Source organism: Scyliorhinus canicula, chromosome 20 (assembly GCF_902713615.1).
Source record: "Scyliorhinus canicula chromosome 20, sScyCan1.1, whole genome shotgun sequence".
NCBI classification, from domain to species: Eukaryota; Metazoa; Chordata; class Chondrichthyes; order Carcharhiniformes; family Scyliorhinidae; genus Scyliorhinus; species Scyliorhinus canicula.
Window position 1 is genome coordinate 96,292,447 of NC_052165.1, and position 22,648 is coordinate 96,315,094.

General features: G+C 55.9%; 1 protein-coding gene across 5 annotated transcripts in view; it reads left to right on the forward strand.

The window, feature by feature from the left end:
* The window catches only part of LOC119955134 (CD209 antigen-like protein C), a 266,963-nt gene that overhangs the window by 138,290 nt on the left and 106,025 nt on the right, over window positions 1–22,648 (forward strand). For all 5 annotated transcript variants that reach the window (XM_038781044.1, XM_038781046.1, XM_038781047.1 and 2 more), the window contains 2 exons: window positions 7,904–8,158; window positions 13,630–13,781. In XM_038781044.1, coding sequence (XP_038636972.1) covers window positions 7,904–8,158; window positions 13,630–13,781 — 407 coding nt within the window. The remainder of the gene's footprint in view (window positions 1–7,903; window positions 8,159–13,629; window positions 13,782–22,648) is intronic.

Consider the following 22,648-nt stretch of genomic DNA (forward strand, 5'->3'; position numbering starts at 1 on the left):
GGCGCTCCCTCAGTACTGACCCTCCGACAGGGCAGCGCTCCCTCAGTACTGACGCTCTGACAGTGCAGCACTCCCTCAGTACTGACCTTCTGACAGTGCCGCACTCCCTCAGTACTGACCCTCTGACAGTGCAGCACTCCCTCAGTACTGACCCTATGACAGTGCCGCACTCCCTCAGTACTGACCCTCTGACAGTGCAGCACTCCCTCAGCACTGACCCTATGACAGTGCAGCACTCCCTCAGTACTGACCCTCTGACAGTGCAGCACTCCCTCAGTACTGACCCTATGACAGTGCAGCACTCCCTCAGTACTGATCCTCTGACAGTGCAGCACTCCCTCAGTAGTGACACTCCGACAGTGCGGCACTCCCTCAGTACTGACCCTCTGACAGTGCGGCACTCCCTCAGTACTGACCCTCTGACAGTGTGGCGCTCCCTCAGTACTGACCCTCTGACAGTGTGGCACTCCCTCAGTACTGATCCTCTGACAGTGCAGCACTCCCTCAGTAGTGACACTCCGACAGTGCGGCACTCCCTCAGTACTGACCCTATGACAGTGCTGCACTCCCTCAATATTGACCCTCTGACAGTGCAGCACTCCCTCAGTACTGACCCTATGACAGTGCTGCACTCCCTCAGTACTGACCCTCTGACAGTGCAGCACTCCCTCAGTACTGACCCTATGACGTGCAGCACTCCCTGAGTACTGATCCTCTGACAGTGCAGCTCTCCCTCAGTACTGACCCTCTGACAGTGTGGTGCTCCCTCAGTACTGACCCTCCGACAGTGCAGAATTTCCTCAGTACTGACCCTCCGACAGTGCAGCACTCCCTCAGTACCGACCCCCCGACAGTGCGGCACTCCTTCAGTACTGACCCTCTGACAGTGCAGCACTCCCTCAGTACTGACCCCTTGACAGTGCGGCACTCCCTCAGTACTGACCCTCTGACAGTGTAGCGCTCCCTCAGTACTGATCCTCTGACAGTGTGGCACTCCCTCAGTACTGACCCTCTGACAGTGCGGCAGTCCATCAGTAGTGACCCTCTGACAGTGCAGTTCTCCCTCAGTACTGACCCTCTGACAGTGCAGCGCTCCCTCAGTACTGACCCTCCGACAGTGCAGCACTCCCTCAGTACTGACCCTTTGACAGTGTGGCACTCCCTCAGTACTGACCCTCTGACAGTGTGGCAGTCGATCATTAGTGACCTTCTGACAGTGCAGTGCTCCCTCAGTACTGACCCTCTGACAGTGCAGCACTCCCTCAGTACTGACCCTCTGACAGTGCAGCACTCCCTCAGTACTGACCCTCTGACAGTGCAGTGCTCCCTCAGTACTGACCCTCTGACAGTGCGGCACTCCCTCAGTACTGACCCTCTGACAGTGCGGCGCTTCCTCAGTACTGACCCTCTGACAGTGCGGCACTCCCTCAGTACTGACCCTCCGACAGTGCAGCGCTCCGTCAGCACTGACCCTCTGACAGTGCAGCACTCCCTCAGTACTGACCCTCTGACAGTGGTGCTCCCTCAGTACAGACCCTCCGACAGTGCAGAATTCCCTCAGTTCTGACCCTCCGACAGTGCAGCACTCCCTCAGTACTGACCCCCCGACAGTGCGGCACTCCTTCAGTACTGACCCTCTGACAGTGCGGCGCTTCCTCAGTACTGACCCTCTGACAGTGCGGCACTCCCTCAGTACTGACCCTCCGACAGTGCAGCGCTCCGTCAGCACTGACCCTCTGACAGTGCAGCACTCCCTCAGTACTGACCCTCTGACAGTGGTGCTCCCTCAGTACAGACCCTCCGACAGTGCAGAATTCCCTCAGTTCTGACCCTCCGACAGTGCAGCACTCCCTCAGTACTCACCCCCCGACAGTGCGGCACTCCTTCAGTACTGACCCTCTGACAGTGCAGCACTCCCTCAGTACTGACCCCTTGACAGTGCGGCACACCCTCAGTACTGACCCTCTGACAGTGCAGCACTCCCTCAGCACTGACCCTCTGACAGTGTCGCGCTCCCTTAGTACTGACCCTCTGACTGTGCGGCATTCCCTCAGTACTGACCCTCTGACAGTGCAGCGCTCCCTCAGTACTGACCCGCTGACAGTGCGGTACTCCCTCAGTACTGACCCTCTGACAGTGCAGCACTCCCTCAGTACTGCCCCTCTGACAGTGCGGCGCTCCCTCAGTACTGACCCTTTGACAGTGCGGCACTCCCTCAGTACTGACCCTCTGACAGTGTAGCGCTCCCTCAGTACTGATCCTCTGACAGTGCGGCACTCCCTCAGTACTGACCCTCTGACAGTGCGGCAGTCCATCAGTATTGACCCTTTGACAGTGTGGCACTCCCTCAGTACTGACCCTCTGACAGTGTGGCACTCCCTCAGTCCTGACCCTCTGACAGTGCGGCAGTCGATCATTAGTGACCATCTGACAGTGCAGTGCTCCCTCAGTACTGACCCTCTAACAGTGCAGCACTCCCTCAGTACTGACCCTCTGACAGTGCAGCACTCCCTCAGTACTGACCCTCTGACTGTGCAGTGCTCCCTCAGTACTGACCCTCCGACAGTGCGGCGCTCCCTCAGTACTGACCCTCTGACAGTGCAGCACTCCCTCAGTACTGACCCTATGACAGTGCAGCACTCCCTCAGTATTGACCCTCTGACAGTGCAGCACTCCTTCAGTACTGACCCTATGACAGTGCAGCACTCCCTCAGTACTGATCCTCTGACAGTGCAGCACTCCCTCAGTAGTGACACTCCGACAGTGCGGCGCTCCCTCAGTACTGACCCTCTGACAGTGCAGCACTCCCTCAGTACTGACCCTCTGACAGTGCGGCACTCCCTCAGTACTAACCCTCTGACAGTGCGGCACTCCCTCAGTACTGACCCTCTGACAGTGCAGCACTCCCTCAGTACTGACCCTCTGACAGTGCGGCACTCCCTCAGTACTAACCCTCTGACAGTGCGGCACTCCCTCAGTACTGACCCTCTGACAGTGCAGCACTCCCTCAGTACTGACCCTCTGACAGTGCGGCACTCCCTCAGTACTAACCCTCTGACAGTGCGGCACTCCCTCAGTACTGACCCTCTGACAGTGCGGCACACCCTCAGTACTGACTCTCTGACAGTGCGGCGCTCCCTCAGTACTGACCCTCCGACAGGGCAGCGCTCCCTCAGTACTGACGCTCTGACAGTGCAGCACTCCCTCAGTACTGACCCTATGACAGTGCCGCACTCCCTCAGTACTGACCCTCTGACAGTGCAGCACTCCCTCAGCACTGACCCTATGACAGTGCAGCACTCCCTCAGTACTGACCCTCTGACAGTGCAGCACTCCCTCAGTACTGACCCTATGACAGTGCAGCACTCCCTCAGTACTGATCCTCTGACAGTGCAGCACTCCCTCAGTAGTGACACTCCGACAGTGCGGCACTCCCTCAGTACTGACCCTCTGACAGTGCGGCACTCCCTCAGTACTGACCCTCTGACAGTGTGGCGCTCCCTCAGTACTGACCCTCTGACAGTGTGGCACTCCCTCAGTACTGATCCTCTGACAGTGCAGCACTCCCTCAGTAGTGACACTCCGACAGTGCGGCACTCCCTCAGTACTGACCCTATGACAGTGCTGCACTCCCTCAATATTGACCCTCTGACAGTGCAGCACTCCCTCAGTACTGACCCTATGACAGTGCTGCACTCCCTCAGTACTGACCCTCTGACAGTGCAGCACTCCCTCAGTACTGACCCTATGACGTGCAGCACTCCCTGAGTACTGATCCTCTGACAGTGCAGCTCTCCCTCAGTACTGACCCTCTGACAGTGTGGTGCTCCCTCAGTACTGACCCTCCGACAGTGCAGAATTTCCTCAGTACTGACCCTCCGACAGTGCAGCACTCCCTCAGTACCGACCCCCCGACAGTGCGGCACTCCTTCAGTACTGACCCTCTGACAGTGCAGCACTCCCTCAGTACTGACCCCTTGACAGTGCGGCACTCCCTCAGTACTGACCCTCTGACAGTGTAGCGCTCCCTCAGTACTGATCCTCTGACAGTGTGGCACTCCCTCAGTACTGACCCTCTGACAGTGCGGCAGTCCATCAGTAGTGACCCTCTGACAGTGCAGTTCTCCCTCAGTACTGACCCTCTGACAGTGCAGCGCTCCCTCAGTACTGACCCTCCGACAGTGCAGCACTCCCTCAGTACTGACCCTTGACAGTGTGGCACTCCCTCAGTACTGACCCTCTGACAGTGTGGCAGTCGATCATTAGTGACCTTCTGACAGTGCAGTGCTCCCTCAGTACTGACCCTCTGACAGTGCAGCACTCCCTCAGTACTGACCCTCTGACAGTGCAGCACTCCCTCAGTACTGACCCTCTGACAGTGCAGTGCTCCCTCAGTACTGACCTTCTGACAGTGCGGCACTCCCTCAGTACTGACCCTCTGACAGTGCGGCGCTTCCTCAGTACTGACCCTCTGACAGTGCGGCACTCCCTCAGTACTGACCCTCCGACAGTGCAGCGCTCCGTCAGCACTGACCCTCTGACAGTGCAGCACTCCCTCAGTACTGACCCTCTGACAGTGGTGCTCCCTCAGTACAGACCCTCCGACAGTGCAGAATTCCCTCAGTTCTGACCCTCCGACAGTGCAGCACTCCCTCAGTACTGACCCCCCGACAGTGCGGCACTCCTTCAGTACTGACCCTCTGACAGTGCAGCACTCCCTCAGTACTGACCCCTTGACAGTGCGGCACACCCTCAGTACTGACCCTCTGACAGTGCAGCACTCCCTCAGCACTGACCCTCTGACAGTGTCGCGCTCCCTTAGTACTGACCCTCTGACTGTGCGGCATTCCCTCAGTACTGACCCTCTGACAGTGCAGCGCTCCCTCAGTACTGACCCGCTGACAGTGCGGTACTCCCTCAGTACTGACCCTCTGACAGTACAGCACTCCCTCAGTACTGCCCCTCTGACAGTGCGGCGCTCCCTCAGTACTGACCCTTTGACAGTGCGGCACTCCCTCAGTACTGACCCTCTGACAGTGTAGCGCTCCCTCAGTACTGATCCTCTGACAGTGCGGCACTCCCTCAGTACTGACCCTCTGACAGTGCGGCAGTCCATCAGTACTGACCCTTTGACAGTGTGGCACTCCCTCAGTACTGACCCTCTGACAGTGTGGCACTCCCTCAGTACTGACCCTCTGACAGTGCGGCAGTCGATCATTAGTGACCATCTGACAGTGCAGTGCTCCCTCAGTACTGACCCTCTAACAGTGCAGCACTCCCTCAATACTGACCCTCTGACAGTGCAGCACTCCCTCAGTACTGACCCTCTGACTGTGCAGTGCTCCCTCAGTACTGACCCTCCGACAGTGCGGCGCTCCCTCAGTACTGACCCTCTGACAGTGCAGCACTCCCTCAGTACTGACCCTATGACAGTGCAGCACTCCCTCAGTATTGACCCTCTGACAGTGCAGCACTCCTTCAGTACTGACCCTATGACAGTGCAGCACTCCCTCAGTACTGATCCTCTGACAGTGCAGCACTCCCTCAGTAGTGACACTCCGACAGTGCGGCGCTCCCTCAGTACTGACCCTCTGACAGTGCAGCACTCCCTCAGTACTGACCCTCTGACAGTGCGGCACTCCCTCAGTACTAACCCTCTGACAGTGCGGCACTCCCTCAGTACTGACCCTCTGACAGTGCAGCACTCCCTCAGTACTGACCCTCTGACAGTGCGGCACTCCCTCAGTACTAACCCTCTGACAGTGCGGCACTCCCTCAGTACTGACCCTCTGACAGTGCAGCACTCCCTCAGTACTGACCCTCTGACAGTGCGGCACTCCCTCAGTACTAACCCTCTGACAGTGCGGCACTCCCTCAGTACTGACCCTCTGACAGTGCGGCACACCCTCAGTACTGACTCTCTGACAGTGCGGCGCTCCCTCAGTACTGACCCTCCGACAGGGCAGCGCTCCCTCAGTACTGACGCTCTGACAGTGCAGCACTCCCTCAGTACTGACCTTCTGACAGTGCTGCACTCCCTCAGTACTGACCCTCTGACAGTGCAGCACTCCCTCAGTTCTGACCCTATGACAGTGCCGCACTCCCTCAGTACTGACCCTCTGACAGTGCAGCACTCCCTCAGCACTGACCCTATGACAGTGCAGCACTCCCTCAGTACTGACCCTCTGACAGTGCAGCACTCCCTCAGTACTGACCCTATGACAGTGCAGCACTCCCTCAGTACTGATCCTCTGACAGTGCAGCACTCCCTCAGTAGTGACACTCCGACAGTGCGGCACTCCCTCAGTACTGACCCTCTGACAGTGCGGCACTCCCTCAGTACTGACCCTCTGACAGTGTGGCGCTCCCTCAGTACTGACCCTCTGACAGTGCAGCACTCCCTCAGTACTGTCCCTCTGACAGTGCGGCGCTCCCTCAGTACTGTCCCTCTGACAGTGCAGCACTCCCTCAGTACTGACCCTCTGACAGTGTGGTGCTCCCTCAGAGTGGAAACATCCTCTCCACATCCACCCTGTCAATACCCCCTCAGGATCTTAAAGGTTTTGATCAACAACATCTCTAAATATTAATTTATGCGAATTTTAGCGGAATCAAAGTTGACATATTGACCTGTTCACCTCGTGTTAGTAGATTAATTGATGATAATCCTTGAAGTCCTGCAGTGCAGGAGGAGGCAATTTGGCCCATTGAGTCTGCACCAACCCTATGATAGAGGACCCTACCTCACTATCCTTGTAACCCCTTATCCTTATCTGACCTTTGGACACCTTGTTTAGCGCCTGACCTTGTGCCTGAGTTCAGTTTCTCCCTATGTGCACGCTGAGGGAGTTGCTGGCTGGGTGGTTGCTCCGAGAGCCGCAACGCAGCTCGTGGGCCATGGTGCAAGTGACTGTCTGCGCACAACATCGCTGCCAACGGTGTGACTCGGTGCTGACCCCACCGACCGTTGCTCTTTAACGGGAATTGGAAAATGGAACTCAATGGAGGAAAATCAGGGATTGTTCGATATGGAAGGAAGAATGAGAAGGCGGGTTATTATTGAAGTGGAGAGAGGCTGCAGGAAGCTGTACCACAGAGGGAACTACAATGTTCATGAAACCCAGAAAGCTAGCATAAAGGGGCAGAAGGTCAGAGGGGAGGCAAATGGAATGCAGGCTTTTATTTCAAGGGGGCTGGATTGTAAAAGTAAAGAGGTGTTGCTGCAACTTTACAAGGTGTGATTGAGACCACATTTAGAACACCGTCTCACCAGGTCCAGTTCTGGTTCCCTTTATTTAAGGAAAGATATATGACCATTGGAGGCAGTCCAGAGGGGTTTACTGGGATGATCCCGGATATGGAGGGAGTGCCCTACGAGGAGAGATTAAACAGGTCGGGTTTGTACTACCTGCAGTTCAGTAGAATCAGGAGATGATACGTTTGAAACATATAATAATGGCTTATTGTCACAAGTAGGCGCCTGTTCAGGGAGGCTGGTACGGGAATTGAACCCTTGCTGCTGATCTTGATCCGCATTACACGCCAGCTGTCTTAGCCCACGTGTTGGGAAAATGTTTCCACTCATGTGAGAGTGCAGGACCTGAATAGTCTCAGAATAAGGGGGAGCTCATTTAAGACGGATTTGAGACAGAATCTCTTCTCAAAGAATGGTGAACCTTCAGAATTTTTCACCTCAGGGAGCTGTGGGGGCCGAGTCCTTGAACATTTACAACACCGAGAACGATAGGTTTTGGGAAATTAAAGGTTGGGGAGATAAGGCAGGAGAGTGGACTTGGAGAGAGTTCGATCAGACATGGTCTTATTAAATGGCAGGGCAGCTCGATGGGCTGAATGGCCTCCTCCTGTTCCTATTCCTTATGGTCTTATGGTCTCTGAACCCTAGGCATCATTTACCTCCTGGTCAAAACTCAGCAACTGGAAGACAAGTACAACCAAATCTGGGGAAACAGCCATCCGGATGAAGGCTTTCACAGACTGAGGGCGGACATCGGCAAATTAGATCGGGGCTACAGCGACCTCAAGACAAACGTCAGCCAATTAGATGAAGGCTACAAAGACCTGTTGAGCACGGGCAAGTCCACCCAAATTGGCCGAGCTGTGCTGGGCATGCGCAGACTGTTGAACTCGGCGATTAACAGTAAGTGCCAGAGCAAGTGTTTTAATTGGTCAACGTCACAGGTGGATGGGGCTGGACTGTGTTTTGTGAGGGCCAAGACAAATCCAGCACAAGTTTGTTGAATCAAACAGAAAGTAACTTTATTAACAACAACATTCACACAGAACCCGTGGTTCATTACTGCTTCTCTCTCTGGCCGGTACCACACAGCTCTATATTTGTAGTTGAAAAGTTAATGATTGACCCCCACCCCCGTCATTGAGAGAGTTCATATTCCTCAAGGGAAATGGGGTAACCAATTGTCCCCAGCCAATAGGATCCGGGCAGGTTAAAACACTGGGCAACATCCAGGCTCAGGCTGACCAGTGCCAGGCAATATCTGGTAGCACATCCCCACGCAGCCCCTCACTCTCCCAGTGCTCGCTGACCCGGCACTGGCTCCCAATCCGGCAAACACTCCATTTAAAAATACTCATCCTTGTTTTCAAATCCGTCTGTGGCCGTTGCACGTCCTATCTCTCTCTAACCTCCTCCCGCCCCGACAACCCTCCCTATCTCTGTAACCTCCTCCAGCTCCTACAGCCCTCCCTATCTCTGTACCCTCCTCCAGCCCCTACAACCCTCCCTATCTCTGTAACCTCCTCCAGCCCCTACAACCCTCCCTATCTCTGTAACCTCCTCCAGCCCCTACACCCCTCCCTATCTCTGTAACCTCCTCCAGCCCCTACAACCCTCCCTATCTCTGTAACCTCTTCCAGTCCCTACAGCCCTCCCTATCTCTCTAACCTCCTCCAGCACCTACAACCCTCCCTATCTCTGTAACCTCCTCCAGCCCCTACACCCCTCCCTATCTCTGTAACCTCCTCCAGCCCCTACAACCCTCCCTATCTCTGCAACCTCCTCCAGCCCCGACAACCCTCCCTATCTCTGTAACCTCCTCCAGCCCCTCCAACCCTCCCTATCTCTGTAACCTCCTCCAGCCCCTACAACCCTCCCTATCTCTGTAACCTCCTCCAGCCCCTACAACCCTCCCTATCTCTCTAACCTCCTCCAGCACCTACAACCCTCCCTATCTCTGTAACCACCTCCAGCCCCTACAACCCTCCCTATCTCTGTAACCTCCTCCAGCCCCTACAACCCTCCCTATCTCTGTAACCTCCTCCAGTCCCTACAACCCTCCCTATCTCTGTAACCACCTCCAGCCCCTACACCCCTCCCTATCTCTGTAACCACCTCCAGCCCCTACACCCTCCCTTTCTCTGTAACCTCCTCCAGCCCCTACAACCCTCCCTATCTCTGCAACCACCTCCAGCCCCTACACCCTCCCTTTCTCTGTAACCTCCTCCAGCCCCTACACCCTCCCTTTCTCTGTAACCTCCTCCAGCCCCTACAACCCTCCCTATCTCTGTAACCTCCTCCAGCCCCTACAGCCCTCCCTATCTCTGTAACCTCCTCCAGCCCCTACAGCCCTCCCTATCTCTGTAACCTCCTCCAGGCCCTACAACCCTTCCTATCTCTGTAACCTCCTACAGCCCTCCGTATCTCTGTAACCTCCTCCAGCCCCTACAACCCTCCCTATCTCTGTAACCTCCTCCAGCCCCTACAGCTCTCCCTATCTCTGTAACCTCCTCCAGCCCCTACAACCCTCCCTATCTCTGTAACCTCCTCCAGCTCCTACAGCCCTCCCTATCTCTGTAACCTCCTCAATCCCCTACAACCCTCCCTATCTCTGTAACCTCCTCCAGCCCGACAACACTCCCTATCTCTGCAACCTCCTCCAGGCCCTACAACCCTCCCTATCTCTGTAGCCTCCTACAGCCCTCCCTATCTCTGTAACCTCCTCCAGCCCCTACAACCCTCCCTATCTCTGTAACCTCCTCCAGCCCCTACAGCTCTCCCTATCTCTGTAACCTCCTCAATCCCCTACAACCCTCCCTATCTCTGTAACCTCCTCCAGCCCCTACAACCCTCCCTATCTCTGTAACCTCCAGCCCGACAACACTCCCTATCTCTGTAACCTCCTCCAGCCCTGCAACCCTCCCTATCTCTGCAACCTCCTGCAGGCCCTACAATCCTCCCTATCTCTGTAACCTCCTCCAGCCCGACAACCCTCCCTATCTCTGCAACCTCCTTCAGGCCCTACAACCATCCCTATCTCTGTAACCTCCTACAGCCCTCCGTATCTCTGTAACCTCCTCCAGCCCCTACAACCCTCCCAATCTCTGTAACCTCCTCCAGCTCCTACAACCCTCCCTATCTCTGTAACCTCCTACAGCCCTCCCTATCTCTGTAACCTCCTCAATCCCCTACAACCCTCCCTATCCCTGCAACCTCCTCCAGCCCCTACAACCCTCCCTATCTCTGTAACCTCCTCCAGCCCAACAACCCTCCCTATCTCTGTAACCTCCTCCAGCCCCTACAACCCTCCCTATCTCTGTAACCTGCTCCAGCCCCGCCAACCCTCCCTCTCTCTGTAACCTGCTCCAGTCCCTACAACCCTCCCTATCTCTGTAACCTCCTCCAGCCCCGACATCCCTCCCTATCTCTGCAACCTCCTCCAGGCCCTACAACCCTCCCTATCTCTGTAACCTCCTACAGCACTCCGTATCTCTGTAACCTCCTCCAGCCCCTACAACCCTCCCTATCTCTGTAACCTCCTCCAGCTCCTACAGCCCTCCCTATCTCTGCAACCTCCTCCAGCCCCTACAACCCTCCCTATCTCTGTAACCTACTCCAGCCCCGACAACCCTCCCTATGTCCGTAACCTCCTCCAGCTCCTACAACCCTCCCTATCTCTATAACCTCCTTCAGCTCCTACAACCCTCCCTATCTCTGTAACCTCCTCCAGCCCGACAACCCTCCCTATCTCTGTAACCTCCTCCAGCCCCGACAACCCTCCCTATGTCCGTAACCTCCTCCAGCCCGACAGACCTCCCTATCTCTGTAACCTCCTCCAGCCCCTACAACCCTCCCTATCTCTGTAACCCCCTTCAGCTCCTACAACCCTCCCTATCTCTGTAACCTCCTCCAGCTCCTACAGCCCTCCCTATCTCTGTACCCTCCTCCAGCCCCTACAACCCTTCCTATCTCTGTAACCTCCTCCAGCCCCGACAACCCTCCCTCTCTCTGTAACCTCCTTCAGCTCCTACACCCCTCCATATCTCTGTTACCTCATCCATCCAGGCAACCCTCTCTATCTTTGTAATCCCTTCCAGATCCTACAGCTTCCTATCTCTGTAACCTCTTCCATCCCCAATAATCCTCCCTATCTCTGCATCATCCTCCAGTACTACAACCCTCTCTTTCTCCGGAATCCCCTCCAGATCCTATAATCCTCCCTATATCTGTAACATCCTGCAGCCCCTCCAACCTCCCAATCTCTTTAACCTCCTCGAGCTCCTGCAATCCTCCCTACCTCTGTAACCCCCTCCAGCCCCTCCAAATCTCCCTATCGCTACAACCTGCTCCAACCTCTACAACCCTGTCCCTGTAACCTACTTCAGCCCCTACAACCCTCCCTGTCTCAGTAATCTCCTCCAGCTCCTACCACCCTCCCTATCTTTGTAGGCTCCTCCAGCTCCTACCACCCTCCCTATCTCTGTAACCTCCTCCAGCCCCTACAGCCCTCCCTATCTCTGTAGGCTCCTCCAGCTCCTACCACCCTCCCTATCTCTGTAACCTCCTCCAGCCCCTACAACCCTCCCTATCTCTGTAGGCTCCTCCAGCTCCTACCACCCTCCCTATCTCTGTAACCTCCTCCAGCCCCTACAACCCTCCCTATCTCTGTAACCTCCTCCAGCCCCTACAACCCTCCCTATCTCTGTAACCTCCTCCAGCCCGTACAACCCTCCCTATCTCTGTAACCTCCACCAGCCCCTACAACCATCCCGATCTCTGTAACCTCCTCCAGCCCCAACAACCCTTCCTATCTCTGTAACCTCCTCCAGCCCCTACAACCCTCCCTATCTCTGTAACCTCCTCCAGCCCCGACACCCTCCCTATCTCTGTAGGCTCCCCCAGTCTCTACAACACTCCCTTTCTCTGCAACTCTCCACAACCCTCCGATATTTCAGCGCTCCTCCAATTCTGGCCTCTAGCTCCACCGATTTCCATCATTTCACCACTGGTGTCCTTGCCTTCAGCTGCCTGGCTGGTGAACAGGGATGGGTGAATGGAGTCTTAAGCTCTGGAATTCCCTCCTAAAACCTTGCTGTTACTGCTGGGAAAAATAGGAAATGAAAGCACTTAACTCCTTTTGATGTGGCCAGAGACTTTCAATCATAGCTAGATGTTTATAAACATTGTGGTTAAAGCAGGTACTTGAAATGCATTCAAGTATGAGGGGAAATGAAAATAAACAATCCAGACTCCTGGATTGTTGTCTGGAAGCTATTACCCAGTCAATTACAGCCTATATAAAGCTATTTCTAGTTGAAAGTGAATAGAAGCCTTGGAGAACAAATAATCTGAGGGGGTTTAAAGCATTTTGATGTGGTTAGGTCTTCCTGAGAAGCCTAGGACACCTGTAACAGCTGCTGGTTTCAAACCTTCTGTCTGAGGTGGCAACAGTTAGAGAAAGGACAATGAAAATGCAATGATTTTTCATTTGACTGCTTGGGGTCTGATGGGGTCCACAATTGGGGCCTCTGATGGGGTTCTCATGGGGGTTTGTTGTGGGGGCTGGGAGGGGTTGGTTCACCATCATGTGTGAGGGTTGTGGTACGGTAATCTGTTATTCCTCTGGTTTTGGGAAGAAATGCCCCTCCTGAATGAGGATCTGGAGGTGCCCACCCTGTCAGCGCAGCTCAGCATCACCTTTGTGGAGTTGGAGGGGAACCTGCTAATGGCCTATAGGATCAGGCCACCAGCTCAAAATGGCGGCCCGATAGCGGGGCACCACTGGAATCCCCCACAATTCTTTAATCTGCATAGCCAAGGATAGAGAATAGCTCCTGGCCATCAGCGAGGACCTGTCGTGATTCAGTGCCAGCAGGAAAATGTACTCTCCAAAATGGAGAATCCAGGTCTCTCTCTCTCTCTCTGTCTCTATCTCTCTGTCCATCTCTCTCTGTCTCTCTCTCTCTCTCTGTGTGCCCCGTTTCTCTCTCACTCCATCTCGCTCTGTCACTCCTCATCTCTGTCTCACTGTCGCTCACTCTCTCTTTACCTCTCTTTTATCTCAGTCTCTCTGTCTCAATTGGTCTCTCTCTGTATCTCCCTCTCTCGATCTCTTTGTCTCTCTCTCTCTCTCTCTCTCCTTGACTCTCTCCCCCTGCCTCTCTCTCTCGCCACCTCACTCGCTCCACCTCGTTTTTAAGATGCTCCTTAAAATCCAACCTCTTTATCTGAGAGTTCCCAGAACCTCCTCATGCACCATGGGTTCAATCTGCTGCTGATTAATGTCTGAGCTGTTATTGTCTGTGAATTTTTGGCGAGTTGTCTGCATTGTCCTCCATCACGGTGACTCCCGCTTGCCCGTTTCTTGATTGCAGATGAATATGCCATCATCTGCCCAGTGGGCTGGTATATTTTCGCCAAACAGTGCTTCTTCTTCTCCTACGATTCCGCGGACTGGCGCAGTGCCAACAGTTCCTGTACCCAGGCGAATGCCATGCTTGCCATTGTTACCAACCTTCAGCTACAGGTAGGGAGGACGTCCCGTCTCCTAGGCAGCTCCCCCCTCCCTTTGACGCACTCACCTGACCCCTGACCCAACATGGCCGTCTGACACGAACCCTTGCCTGATGTCCCCCCCCCCCCCACTGCCCCTCCTCACTCCAAAACTCGTGACCCACGACCGGCTCAGGGGCATAGATTTTTTTTTTTGAAAATTAGTACAATTAAATTTTTAACATTTCAAACAAAAGAATATAAAAGACATGAAGCATAACAAACATTCTTTATCAAGTTTCCATCATCAAACACTTTTTACAAAAGCTCTCATCTCCAACCACCGCACCCTACACAAGCTAACCCCCCCCCTGCAAACCCCCACCCCTTAAACTCGAGCAGTGACCGATTCTTTTACATACCCTGTGAACAGTCTCCATCTTTGATAAAACTCCTCCGACAACCCTCGAGGTGTAGTTGAGCTTCTCGAGGCACACAAATACCATCGACTCACCTATCCCCGCCGAAACCTTCAGCAGTGCCGCCATCCTCCAGCCCAGTAAGATATGACTCCGAGCCACCAATGAAGCAAAGGCTAGGACATTGTCCCTGCTTCCGTTTACAGTTCCGGCACTTCAGAGACCCCAAAAACCGCCAACAGTCGGCAGCGTTTTACCGCCACATTCAGGATTGGCGACTTGGTGTCAGAAAAGGACTCCCAAACCTCCACCATCTGGGACACGACCAGAGCATGTGGCGTGATATGCGTGTGATATACAGGCCCTCTTGAACAACACTCACACCTAGCTTCCCTATCTTCAAGAAAGCGGCTTTTCCTTGCTTTCGTGAGCTTGAAAAACTACCTTGAGCTGAATGAGGCTCGCGCAAGGTGATGTCGCATTCATCCTCCTCAACGCCCCTTCCTCTACCATCGGCCCCAACTCCTCCATCCATTCCGCCTTTCTACCCTCATCCGAACCCAACTCCTTCCCCTCTATCCTTTGGTACATCGCAGGCGTACTACTTCCACTGATGCAGGATAAAATCTGCCCCATAAGTTGGACGGCTGAACGACCGGAAAAGCCGGAGGAAACTGCTTCATCCAGCTCCTCAAATCCATCCATGTCCGAAAACCTATGGGTGGGAATCACTGTCGGCCGACATCGGAATGGGGAAATACGATTGGTGGAGAGTCAGTTCTGACTCTCATGCTGGGTCCATGCAAATTCGCAATTCTCTATCATCCCGACAATGGCATCAATGCGGTCTGGAATGCACGTACATTAAACACCGTTGACGTATCATTAGTGGGCACATCCCGGTAATCTCCGGGGCCTCCGAGATTCTCCGCCTCCTCCAGTGGCGCAAATTCCCAATGACCCGGTTCACTTGTGCTTTTAAAAATCATGAAACTGGCATTGTGGTTGATGAGGGAGTGGAGGTAGGACACTGAGAGGAGCGACTGTGGGCTGCTGAGCCGGACACTGGCTGGGGTGCGGGGGCCCTGCTGGGGTGGGGGTTTGGGGTGGACCCCCCCCCCCCCCCCCCCCCCCCCCCACAGGACTGGGACGTTCTCGAAGCACAGTAGGCTCAGACCGCCATTGCTGCAGCCAAGGCAGCCATCTTGCTGCGCACACCACCGTGGATCATGTTTCTGCAGAGTGGCACCGGCAGTATGGGTGCTCGCACCCCAGCCCCCACTCCACCACCCTCAGCCCCCACCAAACCACCCCAGCCCCCACTCAACCACCCTCAGCCCCCACTCCACCACCCCAGCCCCCACTCCACCACCCCAGCCCCCACTCCACCACCCTCAGCCCCCACCAAACCACCCCAGCCCCCACCCAACTACCCCAGCCCCCACTCAACCACCCTCAGCCCCCACCAAACCACCCCAGCCCCCACTCCACCACCCTCAACCCCCACCAAACCACCCTCAGCCCCCACTCCACCACCCTCAGCCCCCACCAAACCACCCCAGCCCCCACTCAACCACCCTCAGCCCCCACTCCACCACCCCAGCCCCCACTCCACCACCCCAGCCCCCACTCCACCACCCTCAGCCCCCACCAAACCACCCCAGCCCCCACCCAACTACCCCAGCCCCCACTCAACCACCCTCAGCCCCCACCAAACCACCCCAGCCCCCACTCCACCACCCTCAACCCCCACCAAACCACCCTCAGCCCCCACTCCACCACCCTCAGCCCCCACCAAACCACCCTCAGCCCCCACCAAACCACCCCAGCCCCCGCCCCAGCCCCCACTCAACCACCCTCAGCCCCCACTCCACCACCCTCAGCCCCCACCAAACCACCCCAGCCCCCACTCAACCACCCCAGCCCCCACCAAACCACCCCAGCCCCCACCCAACCACCCCAGCCCCCACCAAACCACCCCAGCCCCCACTCCACCACCCTCAGCCCCCACCAAACCACCCCAGCTCCCACTCAACCACCCCAGCCCCCACCAAACCACCCCAGCCCCCAATCAACCACCCCAGCCCCCACCAAACCACCCCAGCCCCCACTCCACCACCCTCAGCCCCCACCAAACCACCCCAGCTCCCACTCAACCACCCCAGCCCCCACCAAACCACCCCAGCCCCCAATCAACCACCCCAGCCCCCGCTCCACCACCCTCAGCCCCCACCAAACCACCCCAGCCCCCACTCCACCACCCCAGCCCCCACTCCACCACCCCAGCCCCCACTCAACCACCCCAGCCCCCGCTCCACCACCCTCAGCCCCCACCAAACCACCCCAGCCCCCACTCCACCACCCCAGCCCCCACTCAACCACCCCAGCCCCCACTCAACCACCCTCAGCCCCCACCAAACCACCCCAGCCCCCACTCCACCACCCCAGCCCCCACTCAACCACCCCAGCCCCCACTCAACCACCCCAGCCCCCACTCCACCACCCCAGCCCCCACTCAACCACCCCAGCCCCCACTCAACCACCCCAGCCCCCACCAAACCACCCCAGCCCCCACCAAACCACCCCAGCCCCCACTCAACCACCCCAGCCCCCACCAAACCACCCCAGCCCCCACCAAACCACCCCAGCCCCCACTCCACCACCCCAGCCCCCACTCCACCACCCTCAGCCCCCACCAAACCACCCTCAGCCCCCACCAAACCACCCCAGTCCCCACTCCACCACCCCAGTCCCCACTCCACCACCCCAGCCCCCACCAAACCACCCTCAGCCCCCACCAAACCACCCCAGCCCCCACTCAACCACCCTCAGCCCCCACCAAACCACCCTCAGCCCCCACCAAACCACCCCAGCCCCCACCAAACCACCCTCAGCCCCCACCAAACCACCCCAGCCCCCACTCAACCACCCTCAGCCCCCACCAAACCACCCCAGCTCCCACTCCACCACCCCAGCCCCCACCAAACCACCCATCCCGCCCTCCACGATACACCTTCCCACTCACCGGTGGGGCATCAGGTGGCCCACCCAGGGCAAAGCCCACTGTAGCCCCTAAGAGGGTGTCAGAGAGGTGCCATGGTGTGTACCGCTGGCAAGGGCAGCGCCAGTCGATGGTACCCCTCACAGCACTGATGCGTGCCAGGGCCAGAGGCCCCCATGGTTCCGGCCACCAACAGGGCCTGGGGTGAGGTGAGGAGGGGGGGTACATGCGGGGGCAGAGCCCACAGTGCCAATCGGTGGCACCATGTAGCCCGTTGGACCTGCTTGGGTACGGCGGTATGCACACGTAGGCCTTTCAACCCCAGCAGACACTGGATATTGGAATATAACCTGCAATGGTGGCTTTTCTCCGACTTGCCACAGCCCTGAGGGAAGTCCTGGAGCTGTACGAGCTGGAGCTGCTCGAGGAGGTGGAGGAAGCTGCAGCAACGGAGCCTGCCCCAGAGGAACAGGAGGCAGCCGCTTAGAATGGAGATCCGGCCGCCCAACAGGCCAACGAGGAGGAGGAGGTGGTGCAATGGAGGTGTCACATGAGGCCTTGCGTGTAATTAATAATAATCTTTATTGTCACAAGTAGGCTTACATTAACCCTGCAATGCAGTTACTGTGAAAAGCCCCTAGTCGCCACATTCCGGCGCCTGTTCGGGTACACAGAGGGAGAATTCAGAATGTCCAATTCACCTAACCTGCATGTCTTTTGGGACTTGTGGGAGGAAACCGGAGCACCTGGAGGAAACCCACTCAGACACGGGGAGAACGTGCAGACTCCGCACAGACAGTGACCCAGCGGGGAATCGAACCCGGAGCCGTGAAGCAGCAGTGCTAGCCACTGTATTTGTCATTCGATGACCTGTCAGACAGGGCATGCCGTCGAAGACACTGGCTGAGCAGGGGGAAGTGTGACATATCTGTCAGGTTATGGCACTCCTGGCTCCATGGGGGAGGACAGCCGCTCCCAGTGGCCGTCATGGTGACGGTTGTCCTGAACCTTTCGACTACGGGGTCCTTCCAGATGCCGAGTGGGGACCTGTCCAGGATCTCAGAGACCTCGGTGAACATGTGCATCTGCACCGTCACCTATATGCCCAGTTGGTACAATACATCCATTTCAATGTGGACCCAGCCCACCAGGATGCCCGGACAGCGGGGTTCACCGCCATCGCCGGGATGCCCTGGGTCCAGGGGGTGATCGACAGGATGCATTTCCCCCCTACGGGCACCTGTAGATGACAGGCTGCTCTATACAAACCGAAAGGGGTTCCACTCAATGAAAGTTCAGGCTGTGTGCAAGATGCATTGATCCTGGCACACTCAACGATTCCCGGCCTCTTCGAAGCTCTCTCCTCCCCCGCCCCCCAGCTGGAGGTTGACTCCTGGGTGACGGGTTGTCCACTGCGGTTGTGGCTGTTGAGGCTGCAGCGCCCATACAGCAACCATGAGCGTGATCGAGCGGTGCTTCGGCCTCTGGAAGATGTGGTTCAGGTGCCTGGACCGCTCTGAAGTGGTCCCTTAGTATGACACTTGGAGGGTCGCCCGCTGTGTCCTCCACAACATTGTGCAGCAGGGGGACAACGTGCTGAAAGAGGACAATGAACTCCAGGCTTCATCGAATGAGGAGAATGCGGGGCGAGGATGGGCAGAACATGGGGCACGGGCCGCTCTGAACCCCTCCAGCTTCACCCACTAGTGGGGGAGACTGGCCAAAGGCAGACACCGCATCCCACTCACCCCCCCAACCCTCCCTCTCTTTCCTCTGGCCATCTCCCTGCCCCCAACCCCCTCCCTCTGTGATACATACCTGTCACACTGTAGTGTGGGTCTCTGTGTTGGCAGTAACAGCGGGTGTGGCCCACCTGAAAGTACTGGATGCTCTCTGACAACCCCTCATGCAGTCCCTTGCTCTGCGACTGCATCACCACAATCGATGGGACAGTCCGTTCTAGAAGCCTGAAACATGTCTGGATGGCAGCTAGTCCCTGGAGTCGGCCTGCTCTCCGACCGTCTCTCCCCGCCCCACCCCTCCACCCCCCGCCCCGCCTCAGGAGTTCCTACCTCCAACTGCTGTACCTGAGCAGCAGTGGTGTGCACCAGAGAGTCCCAGGAGCCTCTTCAAAATGCCCAACCGAGGTGAGTGTCTCTGGGATGGTGGAGGGTGTTGGAGACAGCTGTGATGGAAAATCACTGTCATCCTCCGACCCGAGCTCCGGGGTGACCTGTGTCTCAGGCATATGGGTCCCCTCTGTGTCGGTGTCGCCGACTCTGCTCGGCACACGAGGGGGGCTTGGGCTGTGGCACTGGCAGTGGCTGGGGCAGGAGGCACCAGACCAACTTCCTGTAAAACACGAGACAAGGTGCATGGTTAGACCTCAGGCCGTGGGGGTGGCAGGGGTGAGGGTGGTGTGGGGTGAGGATGGTGTTGGGGGTTGACACACATGGCACTGGGACCCGCACATCAGTAGGGTCCTGCGCCCGTTCTGCACACTGGCGACTTCCCTTTCCTCGGTCACATCGACCACATCATCGGCCCGCTGCTCTGTCACTGTGAGGGGCCGCAGGTGCGGAAGTCACCCTCCAGTTTTCTTGGGCTCCCTGTGGTTATGGGCGGCCTTCTCTTGGTGGGGGGGGGGGGGGGGGGGTGGGGGGCCGGGGGGTGGGACAGACAATGCACAGTGTTAGACAGTTTGACGTATGAAACATAAGAACTAGGAGCAGGAGTCGGCCATCTGGCCCCTCGAGCCTGCTCCGCCATTCAATGAGATCATGGCTGATCTTTTGTGGACTCAGCTCCACTTTCCGGCCCGAACACCATAACCGTTAATCCCTTTATTCTTCAAAAAACTATCTATCTTTATCTTAAAAACATTTAATGAAGGAGCCTCAACTGCTTCACTGGGCAAGGAATTCCATAGATTCACAACCCTTTGGGTGAAGAAGTTCCTCCTAAACTCAGTCCGAAACATACTTCCCCTTATTTTGAGGCTATGCCCCCTAGTTCTGCTTTCACCCGCCAGTGGAAACAACCTGCCCGCATCTATCCTATCTATTCCCTTCATAATTTTATATGTTTCTATAAGGTCCCCCCTGCATCCTTCTAAATTCCAACGAGTACAGTCCCAGTCTACTCAACCTCTCCTCATAATCCAACTCCTTCAGCTCTGGGATTAACCTAGTGAATCTCCTCTGCACACCCTCCAGTGCCAGTACGTCCTTTCTCAAGTAAGGAGACCAAAACTGAACACAATACTCCAGGTGTGGCCTCACTAACACCTTATACAATTGCAGCATAACCTCCCTAGTCTTAAACTCCATCCCTCTAGCAATGAAGGACAAAATTCCATTTGCCTTCTTAATCACCTGTTGCATCTGTGAACCAACTTTCTGTGACTCATGCACTAGCACACCCAAGTCTCTCTGCACAGCAGCATGCTTTAATATTTTATCATTTAAATAATAATCCCTTTTGCTGTTATTCGTACCAAAATGGATAACCTCACATTTGTCAACATTGTATTCCATCTGCCAGACCCTAGCCCATTCACTTAACCTATCCAAATCCCTCTGCAGACTTCCGGTATCCTCTGCACTTTTCGCTTTACCACTCATCTTAGTGTCATCTGCAAACTTAGACACATTGCCCTTGGTCCCCAAATAATAATCACTTATTGTCACAAGTAGGCTTCAATGAAGTTACTGTGAAAAGTCCCTAGTTGCCACATTCCAGCGCCTGTTCGGGGAGGCTGGTACAGGAATTGAACCCACGCTGCTGGCTGTGTTCTGCATTACAAGCCAGCGATTTAGCCCACTGTGCTAACCAGCCCCAACACAGGGAGTGGGTAGCTGGTGGCTTCAGTGGCCTGGCCATGGCGGCCGGCATAGGTGCTGGCATGTGGTGCAGGGTGGGGATTCGCCCACCCTCCTGGTGGGGGGGGGTTTACGGGTGTGTGGGATGTGGGTTGTTGCCGGGGCACAGCGCTGCCTACCTGAGGAGGTTGTTTCTTCCGGCACTGCTGGCCAGTTGGGACGGTGTTGCTGGTGGCCTCTGCCACCTGTGCCCATGCATGGCAAACGGCAGCAGCCGGCAGCCCCCTTCCCGGGTCCGCCACTCCTCCACGGCGTCCAGGAGGGTCTCTAGCTCGCCGTCTGTAAATCCTGGGGCCGTGCGTCTTTCTGCCATCTTGTTGGCTGGGATGGTGTGTGTGGAGAGTGACATGTGTATATGCGGCTGCAGATGGTCAGCCTCCTGAGTGTCAATCGTAAATCCGGTGAACCCAGCACCATTTCTCATTGGAATCAATTGTGTTCCACGTGGCGCCGGTGCTAACCCCTCATCAGTCGCTGAATCGGTCCAGGTGCGGCGCCAATTTTGCTGTTGTGGAAGTCCACAAATCTTGCCCCGGCATCAATAATTAGTCTCAGGAATGGAGATTCCAGCCGCATATTTCTCCTTCAACTCCTCCAAGCTAGCGGATCACTCCGTCCTCCTCCAACCGTCTCTTCTTCCAAGCACTAAATGCACGGCTCCTTGCCCACCCAGGTAAATCCCATAATAAGGCGGTCTACCTCTTGGAAAAACGATTTGAGCAGAAATACTGGGAGGCACAGGAATATGACTGAATCCAACCCGCTAACGATAACCGACTGAGCTTGACTCGCAGCGATGGGGACACAGTTCCTGGTTTGTTTAACTACCCCCTGGTGCCAGGGCATGACAGAGAAGTGTTTGGTTTGGGGCGAGGAGTAGTCAAAATATTTTGACAGAGGGAGCCACAGGGGATGGTGGAGCTTACAAATAAAGGGAGGGTTGTAGGTGCTGGAGGAGGTTACCGAGATAGGGAATGACGCAGGGATTGGGGGGGTTGATGGGGCTGGAGAAAGTTAGATATGGAGGGAGTTGTAGGGGCTGGAGGAAGTTACATAGATAGGGAGGGTTGTGTGAGCCGGAGGGGGTAACAGAGATAAGGAGGATTGTAGGGATGGGAGGAGGTTCCAGAGATAGATTAAGATTTTAGATTTAGATTTATTATCAACTGTACGAGGTACAGTGAAAATTATTGTTCTATGTGCAGTCCAGGTAGATCGTTCCATATATGAAAAACATACATAAATACACATTGTAAATACATGGACACAGACACCGAGTGAAGTATAGAGAGTGTGGTATTACCCAGTGGAGAAAATGCGTGGAGAGATTAGTTCAGTTTATAAGAGGGTCATTCAGGAGTTCGGTGACAGCAGGGAAGAAGCTGTTTTTGAATCTGTTAGTGCGTGTTTGTATCTTCTGCCCGATGGAAGAGGTTGGAAGAGAGAGAGTAACCTGGGTGGGAGGGGTCTTTGATTATGCTGCCCGCTTTCCCCAGGCAGCGGGAGGTGTAGATGGAGTCAACGGATGGGACGCGGGTTCGTGTGATGGACTGGGCTGTGTTCACGACTCTCTGAAGTTTCTTACCGTCTTGGGCCAAGC